This window comes from Cryptosporidium hominis (assembly GCF_000006425.1).
Source record: "Cryptosporidium hominis TU502 chromosome 4 CHRO014200, whole genome shotgun sequence".
Taxonomy (NCBI): Eukaryota; Apicomplexa; class Conoidasida; order Eucoccidiorida; family Cryptosporidiidae; genus Cryptosporidium; species Cryptosporidium hominis.
The window spans coordinates 1-16,682 of NW_667331.1; the positions used below are offsets into that span (position 1 = coordinate 1).

Sequence of the window (16,682 nt, forward strand, 5' to 3'; positions counted from 1 at the left end):
AGAATATATGAAGCTGGTTAAAATTGAGTTGCATTTTTCTGCGTATTTTTAACTTTGAAAGAGAGAAATTTGAACTATTTTTACTAAGCTGGGTGCATTCTTAGAATTGGCTTTATTTTTATCATGCAATATCTGTATTTTTTATAATTAAAGAAAGGATTAATAAAATATTAACATAAATATAAAGTAAACTAAGTAAACCGATTATTTTAAGCAAAAATAAACAGGAATATAAAATGGGAACAAAAATTAAGAATCCACAAAAGACTTTGAAATGTTGCTTCGAGTGGTTTAAGACATTTAAAATAATGGAAAGTGATGGTGTTGTTTGTGATGATGTTTTTGATATATTAATCCCAAGCAATTTAATATTATTTATTCAGGAATTATCTCCAATGTTTTTTGCCGACTATTCTTTAACAGAAGAACATAATAAAGAAATTGCGAAAGGGCTACATTTCTTAATGGACAGTATCAATGACTATATGGACGGTAGATTTTGTGATGAAATTGACGCTTTAGATTATGATTTGATTGCTTCTGCGATTGAAAAAAAAGGTAAAGTGCAAGATGATATTTTATGTGAAATATGCAGAGTATGTGGATTTGTTATAGTATTTGCAGTAGAAAGTGAGTATAATGAGGATGTTATTAGTAATATGATGATCTTAAGTGAAGATGCCCAAATAGAGTTACAACATATGATTCAAGTTACTGGAGAATTTGCTGAGGAAGAAGAAGAGGAAGAACCAGAGGAAGAGGCTGGTGATCGATCCGTTTTGGGAGGAGGACAAGTAGGAATAAGTTTGGCTCATGCTGATGAATTGGAAAGAAGAATAGAAACTTTGGAAAGACAACTTAAATCTGAGCAAAAAGCTAGACAAACAGCAGAGGATGCATTAAAAAAAGCCTCAGCAAAACCAAAGTCTGCAATTGAAGAGACTGAAAAGCTTGAAAATGAAGTTTGGAATCTGCAAAATGAAAAAACACAACTAATAAAAGAAAAAAAAGAATTAGAGACTAAATTAAAAGGAGATATTAAGGACCTTCAGTCTGAAATTGATTTATATAAGACAGAAGCTGGAAAAGTTGAAGGATTAGAACAACAAATTAAAAAGCTCAAAGAAAAAGTAGATAGCCTTTTGGACTTAAAAAGACAGAATGAGAAGCTAATCAAGCAATTGGAGGAATTAGAAGAAAATGGTGGTGGTGATGGAGGAGATGGAGGAGATTCTGAAGGAAATAAGAAATCATCACAGTTACTTAAAGACCGAATTTCTGATTTAGAAGAAGAACTTGAGAAAAATGAAAATGAAAAGGATGAATTAAATGAACAATTAACTAAAGTTAAACAACAACATGAAAAGCTTCAGAAAGAGCTTAAAATTAAGCAAGACCAAGTTAAAGTTTTAGTTAAGCTTTTAGATGAAAATGGAGTGTCTATTGCAGGGAAGGTTGACATTAACTTAGGAGAAGTTGAATCATTTCCTACACCTGGAACAGAAAGCTTTTATATTACTCAACTTTCAATTTTGACAGAACAATTAAATATGCAAAAGCAACTACTTTTAAGCGAACAAAAACGCATACAATTATTAGAATCACAAGGGTTGAAAACAAACAGTGGAGATGACTCAACTCATGCTGATGGAGCTTCAGGAAGTGATTTTGCTACAATCAATACCTTAAAGCAGCAAATCATGATTAGAGAACAAGAAGCTGAACTTCACCTTTCTGCTAAAAAAGAGATTGAGAAAAGAACTCAAATGGAACTTAAATTATTGTCTACATGCTTGCATGATATGGCACTTAGATATCATCAATGTAAATCTATTATCAAGCAACTTGATGAGGAGCTTTCATCTTTGAAGCAAAAATGCCAAATATCTATTAATACTGTTGATCAAGAATCTGCTGCTTTTAATAAAGATAATGTTGGTAATTTGAATCAAGTTCCAAATAATGAATATATTAATTAAAACAATTTCTTTTGCCACTTAACTTCAAGCCTAATTTCATTACTCTTTTTGTATTAATTATTAATACATAAAATCGCATATACAAAATTTTAATATTAATGGTTTAATCATCTTATTGATATTTTTATAATTAATATTTAGCCTAATTATAGTTCATAAAAAGTTTGATTTATTCTCTTTTTTTCTTTTTTAAAATATTGTATTTGTTTCTTTCCTAAACTGTTTTTTAAATAATTAATATATAAAAATTAACATGATAGTATTAAAGGGGTTGTTTCAGAATAGCTATGTAGAAACCTAATTTGAACAATTAAATTATTTCTCTTAGAAACTACAATTATAAATATTCTAATTTAACCTTTAGGCTAAAAATAATCTAATTTTCACGGTCCCTACATTTAATAACATTTATTATATGAAAAAAACTATAGTAGGAAAAAAATTTTTCTCTATTACGTGTAATTCAAAATATTAAAGTGCACACAAATGTAAATTGTATTAAACAATTGATATTGAGATATTTAGTTGTTATTTACTTTTCAATAGAAGCTTTGTGAATTCATTAAGTTTACCCACAAATTGATAATAAATGTCAAGTGTATTGAGTTTTCAAGAAAATTTAGATTTATGAATTAATGCGATTTAGAATTAATGCTTCAAATTAACTACAGTAATTTATTTCACTATCTTAATGATTAATTTTAAATACTATAATGCAAAAAAAAAACGGATTTATATGATCCCCCTCAAAAACCACTTGTTTTATTATATTGCAATTATTTAATAATTAATTGTCTTAATAATAATTTAAAGCCAACGTTGGCGCCCTTCGTAAGATCCAATTACGTAATAAATTAAAAGAATAAATCCAGTAAATAATTTACAGAAATATATATAAACATAATATATATATATATATATATATATATATATATATATACACATAAATATATTTCCTGTCAATAGGAACACACAAATGTTGTGTTTCTAACACAACCCACAAGCAATTGATTTTTATAAACTTGAATTAATGGTTAAAAGATGGGTTCGATCGATTTATCACCAGGTTCCAGCTTTAGAAGTGGATCTTCAATCACATACACAATTTTTTTGTTTGTAAATCCAACTTCTGGAGGTAATAAAGCATCAGTCTTCACAAAATCTGGGATGGATATGTTCAGGATTTCCAATCCCGTTTCTGCAAGTGTGCATATATATGATATTCGGCAAGGGGAGACGGGAAAAAAAGAGGGTTTTCTGAAAGTGAAGGAGACCGCAAATAGTATGGGTGACAATTCAATTCCTTTGTATATTATTGCAGCCGGTGGAGATGGTACAGTTATGTGGTGTGTAGATGAATTAGAAAAAACCAGTGTTGATTTCGACAAATTAGTTATAGGTGTAATACCTTTCGGAACGGGGAATGACTTTTCAAGAGCACTAAATTGGATGACAATTTTGGATAATCCATTTGATAATGGATTACACAGAATTTAGACAACTAATTAGCGATTGGATTAATGCAGACATAATTGAACACGATATTTGGTCAGTTAAGGCTGTAGTGGATAGCTATGGTTGTTTTTATAAAGTTGATTCTTATTCTAGAAAGAAAAAAGTTGTTAATAAGCAGGGTAGAGCAAATGCAAGACAAAGTAATCATGAATTCTCTAGAGGTATTGATAGAGGATCCAACACTATTGCTACTGAATTGACTTTTAGAATGTCCAACTACTTCAGTGTAGGAGTAGAATCAAGAATTGGTATAGGATTTGACAGATATCGAACCAAGAACGCAGTCCTGAACAAAATGAGATATGCGCTTGAAGGAGTTAAGAATACATTCCGTCATACAACTCCTGTATACGATATAATTGATAAATGCACAGTAAATACAACTTGTAACAAGGAAGATTCTGATTTAATTGTTTCATCAGAAAAAGTGTTATTTGTGACTGATCAGAATGCTAAATTTAAGAGTAATTCATGCACATGCTCTAAAGGTGGTTATGAGTTTGTTGATACTCAAAATTCGATTTCCGAGCATAACCGCCAGTCTACCGGACATTATCAGAACTCCGTAGAAAATCCGTCACCAACTCTAATGCCTTGTGCTTCTTTAATATTCATTAACATTCCTTCATTTGCTTCTGGGAATGATATTTGGAGGTATTGCAAAGGGAATTGTGGAATTAAGTTTAAATCAAGACGTGATTCCATTGAAAATATGCTTTTCGAACAACAGAAAATGGGCGATGAGATTATTGAATGCGTATCGTTTCCTTCAGCTGTGGCAATTGGACTCGAGATCGCTATTAAGGGTATGGGGAGAAGAGTTTTTCAAAACAAAGGGCCTGTTAGACTTCATTTTAAGCAGAAGAACTCCCTTGCCACTGGTAGAAAGGTTTACTTCCAAGTAGATGGAGAGTTTCTAATCGCCTACCATCCTTTATACTTTGACGTTTCTCATTCTCGTAAGATTAAAGTTTTACAAGGAAAAACTGACAGAACCTTACACTCTGCAACTCTTTTTAACAATTTCAAATCCAATTAGTCTAATTTGGAATTTTTAAACAGCATTTTTTCACAGCTTTAAGATATTGACAAAAGTACTATAATTTCTTGCGCAGTGTAATACTGTAACGATGCAATATTAAAATAGTACATATTTTATTTTTAATTATTTTGCTTTAAGGCTTCGTCATAGGCCTAGATACTTATAACGTTTTTTGAACTTTGATTAGGCATTTATAACTATTAATTACTAATTGTTAATATTTTTAAAAACCTTTTTCTCTTTAATAATGCTGGTAATAACATACTTAATAATACAACGAATCTGAATTTTGGTCTCTTTGGCAGTATTGACGTATTTCAACTTTTGATATTTATTAATATTACATTTTAAGCCATTTTGGCACAAATCAATAACTTACATGCATGTTCTGGCGCCATGTCAATTTAATAGCGAAAGTTGGAATTAAAGAAAATAATTATTTAATAGGCAAACATGGTGGGATATGGAAATAGATAAACTTAGGAATTTAAGAACATTTTGGGAATAAAAGTAGTAATCGGAGCTTTTTTTTAAGAAACAAGTTGCTAATAATTGATAAATTAAATTTAATACTAGCTATTTATCTTTTGGTTGTTTTTTAAAAGCTTGGGAACATTTTCGTCATAGTTTTTACTACGGAATAATTCCCCAAATTTCTAAAGGAATTATCTTCATTTATATCATTTAAGTTGCTATAACGATTAATAGTTTGAGTTTGTTGAGCTCCAATTCCATTCTTTTGAAAGCAATATTTCAAGTCTTTATTTGAATATGATTCATCTAACTCATCTCTTTGCTTAATTTCCTTCTGATTTTTCTTCCTAATTGGACTAGGATCTTGAATGAAGTCAAATTTGGAACTTTCCAGAATATTAAGTCTTTTCTTTACGAACTCATAAAATTCTATGTCAGACTTTATACGCTGATAAAAAGGAGAAGAGTTAAATCTTTCAATAATGCTGATAATATTATTAAAGAATGATTTGCCTATTTGTTTTGCAATAAAAGAGGGAACAGCTTTTGGTACAAAATTTGGAATAGGCATATTTGATTTGGACAGGAATGAAATTCTTGTTTGAGATGGACAGTTTGGCACAGATTGAATGACAAAACATAAAGAGAGTATATCAAGTTTTGAAGCATTAGACTGGGCTTCTTTGACCTTAATTCCACAAACTGAATCAGCTTTATCTGGCAGGGAAACTGCAGTAATAATAATGCAGGGCTCAGAGTCCTCTTCTTCTTGCCTGCTAACATCAATAGCTACACAATATAACGAACACTGGCAAAGACCAATAGGCCAAGGCATATTTGAATAATGACGAACAATTTGATTATATAATCCAATATATGCCAAACATTCTGAACTTGTAACAAATGGAGCCCATTTAAGGTGTAAATCGCATTCATTTACAATACTGACCACATTTATTGGATTAGTATTTACGATATTATCACATAGTATTAGAAATTCTGATTCATTACCCATAGTCCACCACATCCCCAGGTTAGAATCGCCAAGTGAGTTCCATTCAGAATTTGAAATTTCTGCTTTGATCGATTTTTCGTCCAAATTACGGTAAAACTGTTCTTCACATTTATTATTTAGGTGCTTTTTCTTATATTTAAGAGCTAATACCAAATCTGTATAGCTTGTTGAGCATTTATATAATGCAAATCTTAATCTGTGAATTTGTGGATTAGTAACCAATTTAGTGATAAATTCACAAAGCCTGGAATCTTGTTCTAAACCTAAACATTTGACTTCTGTTGGGAACTTTAAGTACTCTAATGCAATGTTACGGTCACTAATTGATGAGAATTTATTGTTACTTGTTGGGAAACAGTTTTGTGAAAATATTATACACGGAAAGTCTTCTAATCTAATAAGCTTTGAATTTAAATTTGTTTTTGAAGTTTCCATATTCTCCAAAAAAACACTTTCTCGATTTTTACCAGTTTCTTTATTTTCTCCAGATATTTTTGGAAGTAGGGAAAATGATTCCAAGAAAAGTTTGCCTTTCTTACATCCAATTCCAACTTGAGAAGCCAATTCTGATGTAGATGACTTTGAGTTATTACTAATATTATTTCCGCCATTACTACAACTACTACTCAAATGATATCTCCATTTTCTTGAGCTTCCTGTTCCTGATGAACTATTTAAGTTGGAAGAACTTCCATTTGAAAACTTTATCGGGACTCCATTTCTATTCAAATGAACTGGCTCTATAATTAATTTGTTTTTTGAAGAGTCATTAATATTATTTACTAGATTATTTCTATTTGAACTAAACTTTAAACTCTTTAATGTATTATGAAAAGATGATGTAGATTGAGTATTTGTACTGTTGTTCTGGCTATTGTTTGAAATTGTTTCATTATTACCTGTTTTGTTATTTAATACAAGATTCATCTCTAAAATAATAGAGTTTCCAATACCTATTCTTTTTTCAATTATTCCAAATAAGAATTCAGAAAGCTCTAAAAACTTGGAATATGNCATGTATGGTAAATTACTCATAAAANTATTTAGTATATCCTCTAAAATAATTCCAAAGATCAATTTCTTCATCTTTAGTTCATAATTGATCTCCTCAGTAATACAAATTTACTCAAGGATTTTGAATGTTCATCAGATTGGAAGTCTATTGAAGTTGTAATTGGAGTAATGTTTGTTGAATTTAAATTCACTTCAAAGTCTTTCCTGGATTGATTATATGGTGATTTAAGTATTTAAGGACTATTACAGCTTGTTATCGCCATTAAATTACCATCCAAATTAAAATTTTCAATATTTTTTGGAATAAAACAATTATTTCCAGGATTAGGAACTGAAATCTTAAAAGTTTTAAAATTAAGAACATGATCCTTATCTACTTTTTCTTCATTTGTTTGTACAACTTCTTTAGTCTGAAGACTTTGAGATTTTTTTTGAATATTATTTTCATTTTTCTCACCTTCAGAGACCTCAATATATTCAGATATTACATAAAACTTTTCTGAATCTATTCCAGTTCCATTAATTAAATTTTCATTAAAAATGTCATTTACATTATGCTTTTCATTCAATTTTCTTCTAGATTCATCCAAAAAAGAAAGGAATCCAAATGCTTTACGAAAAAGCTTCATTTTAAATTGTTAAAAAAAAAGTTACCTAGATTCCCTCTTTCTTTCCTATTTTCTCCTCTACAAACTCTATTTCTCAGCCTTTAAAACGAATTCTAATGGATCAAAAGAATAAATTAACCTAAAAGTAGAAAATTCCAAGTATCTCTTGTTAATGTAACTCTATAATAATTTATTTACATTTCATATTTAACCAATCAAAACTTTAGGTAAACGCTTCCTTTTGAACTTAAGCACATATATGTGCTTTGTATGCATTTAATTTCGCACTTTGCTTTTGAAATACCTCCGAACCTTCTTGAATTTTCTTATTTACTTATAAACGATCTACATGGGCGCAAATACATGTTTGAGGGGCAAGTTTTGGCGGTAATTTAGTCAATTAATTTAATTTTTGGGCTTCTTGTATAAAAAAAACTAGAAATAGACTGGGAATCTCTTGGTATATTTCTTTTCATAACTTGATTTTTCCTACTTTTAATTAGATTTGAGTAGTTTGGATTTGGAGACTCTTCCATTTTGGAATTTTGTTCTTCAGATTCTTTTACTTTCTCTTTTATTGTGTTTGGGCCATGTTTGCCTTCAATATTCATATTCCCGAATTCGTTTCTATGGGGGATCCTAGAAGATGGCCGTCTGGTATTTGTTTTTGAATTCGAGGTTATAGAGGAGTTGCTGTGCGCTCTGTTTTCCTGGTTACTTTGAGATTTTGTATCACCTTCATTAAGCGATCTTGCAGTTTTTTTGTCTTGAATAAGCTTTGAAATATAGGAGAAGGACTCCTCGTTGTTTTCTGTATCGCTAAGAGTGATAGTAGGGTTTGCAATATTAGAAGAATTTGGCGTTGATGAGTCAGGTTTTTTTCCTGTATCTGAAGTATTTAATACTTGGCTCAGGCTTCTAAGTTTTTCTTTTAAATAATTACATTCATTTATCGAAGTTGTATTTAAATCATTAAGTTGATAGCATTTAGCTTTCCATTTGCTAGATTTCTCTTTAAGCTGATCATACCTACTTGATAGCTTGATGAATGCATTGGAAAGTATTTTTAATGCTTGAAAAGCGTCTTCTCTTTTTTCTAAACTATCACCTCCTTCAAATGGATTAAATCCTATCAAGTTAGATATCTGATTTGTTTCATCTTCTAGAACTTCAATATTGGTTTGGTCATCCTTTATTTGACTGTTTATTGTTAAATCATCTTGAAACCTTTCTCCCATAAAGTTATTAATAGCATTATTTGATTGTAGAAAAGTATATTTTCGATGTAAATCCGAATATTTTTGGTTCATTTCTCCAAGCTCATGGGTTATCCTGTTCAAATCTTCACGTAAAATTTCGTTCTTTCTTTCCAAGCTCTCAATCAAGTCCATCTTTACCAATACCTTCGTTTTCTCATCATTAAGCTGCTTACGTAATTCTTCATTTTCTTTTGTTTTTGCTTCAGATTCATCTGTCAATGTTTTTTGTTTTAACCTGCAAGTAATCTGTATACACTCTCCTGTACTTTTAGAACTAACTGTATCTTCTTTTTGAGAGTATTGGAATTTCTCCTCTGAATCTTCTAAAACCAAAGTCTCATCTATTGTAATGTTTACTAAATCACAAAGTGTAAATACTGAACATGGAACTCTACATAATGGGCATGTTGGCTCTCCGTTATCACTCAATAAATAGTTCAATCTACCTTGAGCTATATTTGAATTCTTGTTCGAATCACACTTTGATAGCCAAGCATCAATACATTGTTTGTGGAACACATGTCCACATACTGTTATTACCGTTAGGTTTCTAGTTAAATATTCTCTACATATTGAACAATCTGGAATTCTTAGCTTTTTAACTTCTTGTGAGTTTTCTTTCTCGTTTCCTTCTTTCTTTATCAGTCTTTTAATAACATTAATATCTTCTTTTTCATTACAATCCTCTCTCAGCTCCTCTGCAAGATGGGAATTATCCTTAGCTATCCCTAAGCTATTGTCTCTGTAAGTAGATTCAAAAAATTCCCTACCTTGAGATGATTCATTTGAGTGAATACCTGAATAAATGCTTCCACCAATCATTATATTGCTATTACTGTTGCTACCATTATTTCTACTTCTAAGTTCACCTTCATAAAGGGTTTTTGTATTATTCTTAATTGTATTGTAATTACTAACACTGCTGCTACTGGAACTACTAGCACTGCAACTATTGCTGGGATTGCAGTTAGAAGAATTATTTAGAATACCAATAAACCCTGGATGAGTATTTGAATGACTAACACTGACTTTTTTCAGTACTTTTTTAATGCTATTTTTGGAAATCCTATTTATATATTCATTATCTAGTAAAATATTGTCGTTATTCATCTTCTTGGTAGGATAAAAGTAAATTAGAAATTTCAAACCCAATCAAACTTGCTATATTGCTAACCATAACATAAACTAGAAATTTGTTTCAACCTTCAAGATCACAACCATAATCTATTAGCAAATATTTATTTGAGATATTTAATTATATGTGAATAAATATATATATTATGAAGTGCTAAAAAATACATAAAATAGCTTTAAGGTTGTCTGGTAAGTCTCTTTACATTAATATGAGTTAATTTCTACTAATTTTGTTTTCAACCAAATGTTATTTTAAAAAATAATAATATATTAGTAATTAGTTTTTATTTACATACATTTTATTATTACTCACAGTATTATCTGACAGCCGCCACACAAATACACGTAATAATTAATTAATAGTAATTGAAATATAAAAATAAATAATCATAGTAATTATTATTGTATTACAAAATAAATAACAATTTGGAAGATTTAGGAAGTTGAGTTTTTAAGTTATTGATATCTGAATTTTTGAAGCTTAAGCCTTAATAGTTCAAATTGAATTTAATAATTACAAAAAATAAAAATATTAAGATTGATTACTAAAGAAGAAATGCAGTTTATTTCATGTAATATTTGATATAAATAATACAAAATAAATGACTTATATTAGAGGAATATGGCTTTTTGGTAATGCAATAAAAGAAGGTATACTAGAATTAATTCTGAGTAAAAGGTTTAAATCTGTTGAAAATAGGGTCAAAAAACTTTTAGAAGAAGAATATGTGGACATTCCTAATGATAAGGATATATTAGAATGGTTTAAATTTAGAGTACTATGCGAAAATGTGGCTGAATTTACTGCAGCAAAGCTACCAAGTATATTTAAAAAAAGTTCATCAGGAGTATTTACAATTGATAATTTGAAAACTTCAATTATTAATGAAAAAGATCAAGTAGATCAGAAAACTATAATAAATATTTCAGAAAATAACTTAATTCACTATATGAATGTAAGTGAAGGAAAATATTTGTGGCCATTTATGTACTCCTACAGTAATGGATATTTTATTTTAATATTAATTTCATTGGAAACCAGTATTTCAGAAGATCCAGAAATACTAAGAATTTATAAGAAAGGCTCTAGAAATCGTATAAATGATTTGGAAAATTTAACACTGAAGTTGATGGAATTTAGGGTAGGAATTCAATTACTTGAGGACTTATTTGAATTACTTGGAATAAACCAGGAAGGAGAAATGCTAGAAGTTAGTCATATTCTCGAAGTTTGGAGAATATTTATGCCATTTGGATGCCCGATGATGGATAAAAAAGAAGTAAAAGATTTAATTTTCAATTTCAGAAAACAAAGGTATACCAAACTATTTGGCAAGCCTACTTAAAGATAACTCAATAGAGTCCTCGAAGATACAAGAAAAATTAAAATCTATTAACAATGAACAGAATCAGGAAAATAAGAAAAACGAAACAATACTACATGGAAGCTTTTATCTAGATTCTATTAGCAAGCTATCCAATGAGGAAGAGCAACAATTAATACAGGAAATGGATGCAACTTTGAGCCTGAATGATGAATATATTCCAATAATTCCCAACAATATTCCAAATAATCAAATAATCTTTGGAGAAATGTTAAATATTGGAATTGGAAAACTTTCTTTTAAAGCGAAAAGTTCAAACAATCAATCTTCTTTAAACTACTCAATGAAATTCACTCTTATTGAAACAATATGCTGCTTTGCAAAGAAACATCCAATGATTACTCAAATTGAAAATGGAGATTCAATAACAGAAGGAGAAGACTCTATGTCTAACTTTATTAAGAAAATTGGAGATCCATATGCGAGCTTTACTTCTGGAGCTCTGGAGTTTTTTGGAAAGCTCCCAAATTCTGTTTCAATATCCTGTAATGTCATTCTTCCGTGGCAAAAAGTGACTTTAGAATCAAATGATGAGAATGATCAAGAAGTAATTTATATTCAACCTTACATTTCTGTTAAAGATAATATTTCATGTACTAAATTAAATGATGAATTATTTGATTCAAACCAAAAAACTTTTACTCCTATTAGGCATAATTCCGAGATTTATATGCCTTCAAATGAATCATCTACTCCTATATCCAGATTCAAATTGAGTTGGAATAGCTCTCAAAGCAATTCTTCAAAAATCTTTACTTATTGGTATCCATATGAATTGGATATCCCAATTAAAGGCTATTTTACTATTTCTCCAGAATCTAAAGAACCTATCAAACAAATTACCCAGTCTCAAGGTCACTTCAGGCCTATTTTAACTCATTCATTCCAAATGGAATATTGTCTTTGTTTTGACCCTGCAATTGTAAAAGGAATGCAAGTTTGTCAAGTCTCGATCCCACTCTTACCAGGAACCCTTGAAAGTATCAACAATAGTGGAAACAACAGCAGCTTTAGTAAACAAAATATACCAAGCGTAATGATATTTAGTCATACCCTTAAGTCCAGTATGGGCCAAATAATCATCTCAAATGACAAGAAACACATTATTTGGACCATCAACAACCCCAAAGAAGTTCTTGGAAAAAACGGACTCAATAAGAAATTTTCATTCATCCAATTAAGAATGTATGGTAGTATTAAGCTTAGAATAATATATAAGGAAAATAAATATAATAGGACTGGGAACAACTTTTCATCATTTCAAGGGCAAGCTCTTAATTCTCCAGCAATTAACTCATATTTGCTAAATATTGGCCCTGAAACAGGAATTCCAAAGCTATTCACAAAAGTCCCTTGAGAGAATAAATTCTAATAAATATAACGAATTTTTATATTCTGCTCCTGATCCTTTTGGAGCCGGTATACAACCATTTCTAAATTGTCCAATTAAAGAAATAGATCCTATTTGGTTGATTGAACTTCATCCCTAAAATTGCCAAGTTCTCTGAGAATTCTAAAAAACTTACTCAGAAGGAAATCTATTCGAACTTGGTTGAGCTTATTTTTCCCTATTCGCTCTTAAACTTTACAGTATACTCGACTGAAACAACTTATAGAGGAGTTAATATACCTCCCAATTTTATAAATATTAATCCCAAAGCTCTACAATTTGAACAACCTGAAATTTATTCAAATTCTGGAAAATACATTATTTGGAGAAATACTTAATTATAAATTAATCTAAAAAAAAATGGAATTAGTAAACGAAGTAATAATTATTTATATATTTACTTTAGTTAAATTAATCATTATTTTTTACACCACACTTTGTAATGTTTATTTGTTATTTGTAATTTTCAAATTTCAAGTAATTTATTTATTAAACCTGTAAAAAAATATGAAGGATCAACAAAACCTTAGTTATAAACACTAGTAGGCTAGATTTTGCCAGTATTAGTTCATAAATAAAAATCTTTAAATTCTAAATATAATTAAATTTGCTTTTGTTTTATACTATACAAATTAATATTTAAAAACAAAATATGAAAATATCAATTCGAATTATTTCATTTTTAAGCTCAATCCTTTTGTTAAATGGAATAGAATCACTTAAATTTAACGAAGAATATATCAGAAAGAATACAAAATCTAACATTAAGCTTGATAATATCCAAGAATCTCCACTTTTAGAATGTACGGATGCTTTAAATAGTTGGTCTTATTTTGCAAAAATGACTGTAAAAAAATTATTGGATGATGAATTCAAAAAGGATGAGTATATTTTCTTCCTTGAAACTTTAATTCCTCAAATTTCCACAATTGATGAGAGCTTTAATCAATGTAGAACAGAACTATTAAAATACAATATATCAACAAAAAATGAAACTAGCCAATTTAAATTAGAAATGAAATCCAAGGGTGAGAAAGAAATGGTATTCAATACAAAAAAATCAGTAAAGGAAGTTTTAAAAAGAATAGAAGAACTTAAAAAAAGAAATGGTGATATAAATGATGCTAAAAAATTAATATTGAACTTTGATTCAAGAGATATTTGTACTGAATGTAATATATTTTCATCTCAAATGGCTCTTATTAGTGTTATTAAAAGATTGAGATTAATTTACAATTCTTATATTGCAGAGCTTGAAAGTAATATTGACCCTAATATACTTGAAGAGATAGAAAAATCTGAAAATAAGACCATGAAAGAAAACTTATCTTCAATATTATGTTAGGTATAAATTGAAAAAAAAGAGGAAATAATTAAAGTAATAAAGCATTATATTCAATTATGTTATCTAATGTTATCAAATCTAATCAAATATATATGTAACTTCAGGCTTTCCATTAAACTTAACACTTGAAGTAGCAGCTTTGGCAGACGATGAAGAAACTGAAGATATTCTAGAATTTGCTGAAGAATAAAGTCTATGAATACTATTATCTTTGGATTTTTGCTCAAAATATTCTCTTAGAATTGGATTATTAGATTTGTTTGATCTATTATTAAAACTAGTAATCTTTACATTCTTTGGTTTGAATAGTGGATTATGCGTATTAAATATCGGAGTACTTTCTAAAATATTAATACTACGCTTTGAAGAGGTATTGTTTTTGCTAGAATATGAACCGCTATGAAGTGATAAAGTTCTTCTATTTGCTTTATTCAATTCAGTATTAGTGGCTCTTTTAACTTTAGAAACTCCAATAGATTTTGATCTCTTCAATATATGAGTTTTAAACTTCTTTTCTGCATCTTCTTGATTCCTTATGAAGAAGTCTCTATAGTTCTCATTACTTTTCTTCTTACAAAGAATTTGTTCATTATTGCTATATCTTACTTTAACTGCAGTTTCCCAAAGTGTATCCCAAGTCTGGCCAGCATCGTTACCAAACATGCTCTGTATTCCTAAATTATTCTTTTCTGCTGTAAGAAGTTCATAACAAGTAGATCCTTTGAATATTAAAAAGATTAAGTTCTTTGATAAATTCTTTTCTTCCAAACATGTAATAGAGTTTCTGATTGTTCTTAGTTTGTTCACGCAGATAGTTACTAATGATGGAATATTTTTTTTACTGGAAAGTGATTCTCTAAGAAGCCCTTTACATGAAAGTCTTGAATTATTACTCATTTCTATACTATTTAATGCAAATTAGCCATTCACAATTAGTATAATGAAATTACAAAATTAAGTTCTGAAAAGGTTTAATTCTATTTAATAATCTAGTATTATATATAGGACAAAATATTTTTCCATTCATTAAGCCCTGGCAATTCCTAAGGAAAACTACTTATATCTCTATACTTTTGTTTCAAGGACTAATTAAATTCTAAATATTCCCGCCAACAGATAATTTATTCATTCCCTCTATTGCATGCATTTTAATGGAGAGATTAAAAAATCAGACCCTAATTCGATAATCGAGAATTTTGAATATTTAAATTAATAACTTAAGTACCTCAATTTTTAACATTTGCAATAATTAAGTATTTTATCTCGATATATTTAGAGATACAAGCAATTAACTTATTTTTCACTTTTTAGAGTGTTAAATGTTAATTGCTAAGTTATAATCAAACTTTTTTTTTAAATAAGTCTTAAACATAATATAAGATTTATTTTAAACAATGATAACTATCACGATATTAATTTTGAATGTGATTGTTCTTGTGCTTGTGTTAGTTTTGTTAGTTCTTGCAGTTAAGAAAAATTAGGAAAACAATCAAACAGAAGGAAAACATAACAAAATAAACATTAAGCTCAAACTTTAGAATAACAATCAAAGAAATTGAAACAAACTCAATATTTTCAGTCAATCCTTGTTGATATAGATCGTCAAACTTAATCTTTTCGTCACTTCTTGTTCTGTTTCATAAATAAATGAAATAACAATATTCAGATTTATAATTTTGGAAGCCAATACTTATATTCAACTTAATTATAATTTGTTTCAGCTCAAGCCATGCTTTCTCTGATAAATCTTATTCTAAGACTGAAAAGAAAATGGAAAACAAAGATCATTTAACATTATTAATTACATTGAACAGCCTTCATTTTGAAGATAAATGGAGTATATCCTTAGTAAAAGCATTTCTGACAGCTTCATTATTAGAAAGAAGCGCATTTTGAATTTCAGTTTGTAATTCTTCTTCATTCATTAGACCAAGATGATACTGCCTAACAAAATTTAAAAGTGAAAAATATGAATCTCTAGGAAGTACTTGGCTAATTCTATTCCAAACCCCACTTTTGCTAACTGAGGATTGAACTATATCACTACGAGGGGAATTTCCAGATCTCGTTTTTTGGTGACTACTAATTAATCCTCCGATATCCTCTGTACAGTTTTCGAAGCATAATTCGCTATTATTAATTGTTATAAAGTTGCTTGGATGATGAATTGCTTCAGTAACTAATAGATGTGGGATTTCTTTAATTTCAACATTTTCACATTGTTCTGATAATAGAGATCTGTTGTCATCTTTATCATGATTTAACTCATCGTTTCTTTTTTTACCATATTCATGATTAGAACAAGAAACATCTCCATATTTAGCAAGACATCTCTCTAATTTAGCAAGTGACAGTTCTTGTTCTCCTTTGATTTCTGAAATTTCTAGATAAAACTCTTCTAATTTACTATCTCTACTTCTATTTTGTGTCTCTAATGCATCTAAAATGTTACAAAGCTCATTTTTTTCTGTTTTTAATGCGTTTAGCTGCTTATTTGTAATATCAAGTTTGCTTTTTAAATC

General features: G+C 29.0%; 8 protein-coding genes across 8 annotated transcripts; 4 read left to right on the top strand and 4 right to left on the bottom strand.

The window, feature by feature from the left end:
- Nucleotides 1-236: 236 nt before the first annotated feature.
- On the top strand, nucleotides 237-1,979 carry Chro.40492 (hypothetical protein). The annotated part of the gene is made up of 1 exon (XM_661829.1): nucleotides 237-1,979. One exon carries the CDS (start codon nucleotides 237-239, stop codon nucleotides 1,977-1,979), a length of 1,743 nt encoding a protein of 580 aa, XP_666921.1.
- Nucleotides 1,980-3,456: 1,477 nt separating this feature from the next.
- Chro.40493 (hypothetical protein) lies at nucleotides 3,457-4,533 on the top strand. Its single annotated transcript, XM_661830.1, has 1 exon — nucleotides 3,457-4,533. The coding sequence occupies one exon, from the start codon at nucleotides 3,457-3,459 to the stop codon at nucleotides 4,531-4,533; it is 1,077 nt and encodes a 358-aa protein (XP_666922.1).
- A 601-nt stretch (nucleotides 4,534-5,134) lies between these two features.
- Chro.40494 (hypothetical protein) lies at nucleotides 5,135-7,111 on the bottom strand. Its single annotated transcript, XM_661831.1, has 1 exon — nucleotides 5,135-7,111. The coding sequence occupies one exon, from the start codon at nucleotides 7,109-7,111 to the stop codon at nucleotides 5,135-5,137; it is 1,977 nt and encodes a 658-aa protein (XP_666923.1).
- Nucleotides 7,112-8,039: 928 nt separating this feature from the next.
- On the bottom strand, nucleotides 8,040-10,016 carry Chro.40495 (hypothetical protein). The annotated part of the gene is made up of 1 exon (XM_661832.1): nucleotides 8,040-10,016. One exon carries the CDS (start codon nucleotides 10,014-10,016, stop codon nucleotides 8,040-8,042), a length of 1,977 nt encoding a protein of 658 aa, XP_666924.1.
- Nucleotides 10,017-11,549: 1,533 nt separating this feature from the next.
- Chro.40496 (hypothetical protein) lies at nucleotides 11,550-12,782 on the top strand. Its single annotated transcript, XM_661833.1, has 1 exon — nucleotides 11,550-12,782. One exon carries the CDS (start codon nucleotides 11,550-11,552, stop codon nucleotides 12,780-12,782), a length of 1,233 nt encoding a protein of 410 aa, XP_666925.1.
- Nucleotides 12,783-13,467: 685 nt separating this feature from the next.
- On the top strand, nucleotides 13,468-14,160 carry Chro.40497 (hypothetical protein). The annotated part of the gene is made up of 1 exon (XM_661834.1): nucleotides 13,468-14,160. The coding sequence occupies one exon, from the start codon at nucleotides 13,468-13,470 to the stop codon at nucleotides 14,158-14,160; it is 693 nt and encodes a 230-aa protein (XP_666926.1).
- Nucleotides 14,161-14,238: 78 nt separating this feature from the next.
- Nucleotides 14,239-15,057, bottom strand: Chro.40498 (hypothetical protein). The annotated part of the gene is made up of 1 exon (XM_661835.1): nucleotides 14,239-15,057. One exon carries the CDS (start codon nucleotides 15,055-15,057, stop codon nucleotides 14,239-14,241), a length of 819 nt encoding a protein of 272 aa, XP_666927.1.
- A 920-nt stretch (nucleotides 15,058-15,977) lies between these two features.
- Nucleotides 15,978-16,085, bottom strand: Chro.40499 (hypothetical protein). Its single annotated transcript, XM_661836.1, has 1 exon — nucleotides 15,978-16,085. The coding sequence occupies one exon, from the start codon at nucleotides 16,083-16,085 to the stop codon at nucleotides 15,978-15,980; it is 108 nt and encodes a 35-aa protein (XP_666928.1).
- Between the last annotated feature and the right edge of the window lie 597 nt (nucleotides 16,086-16,682).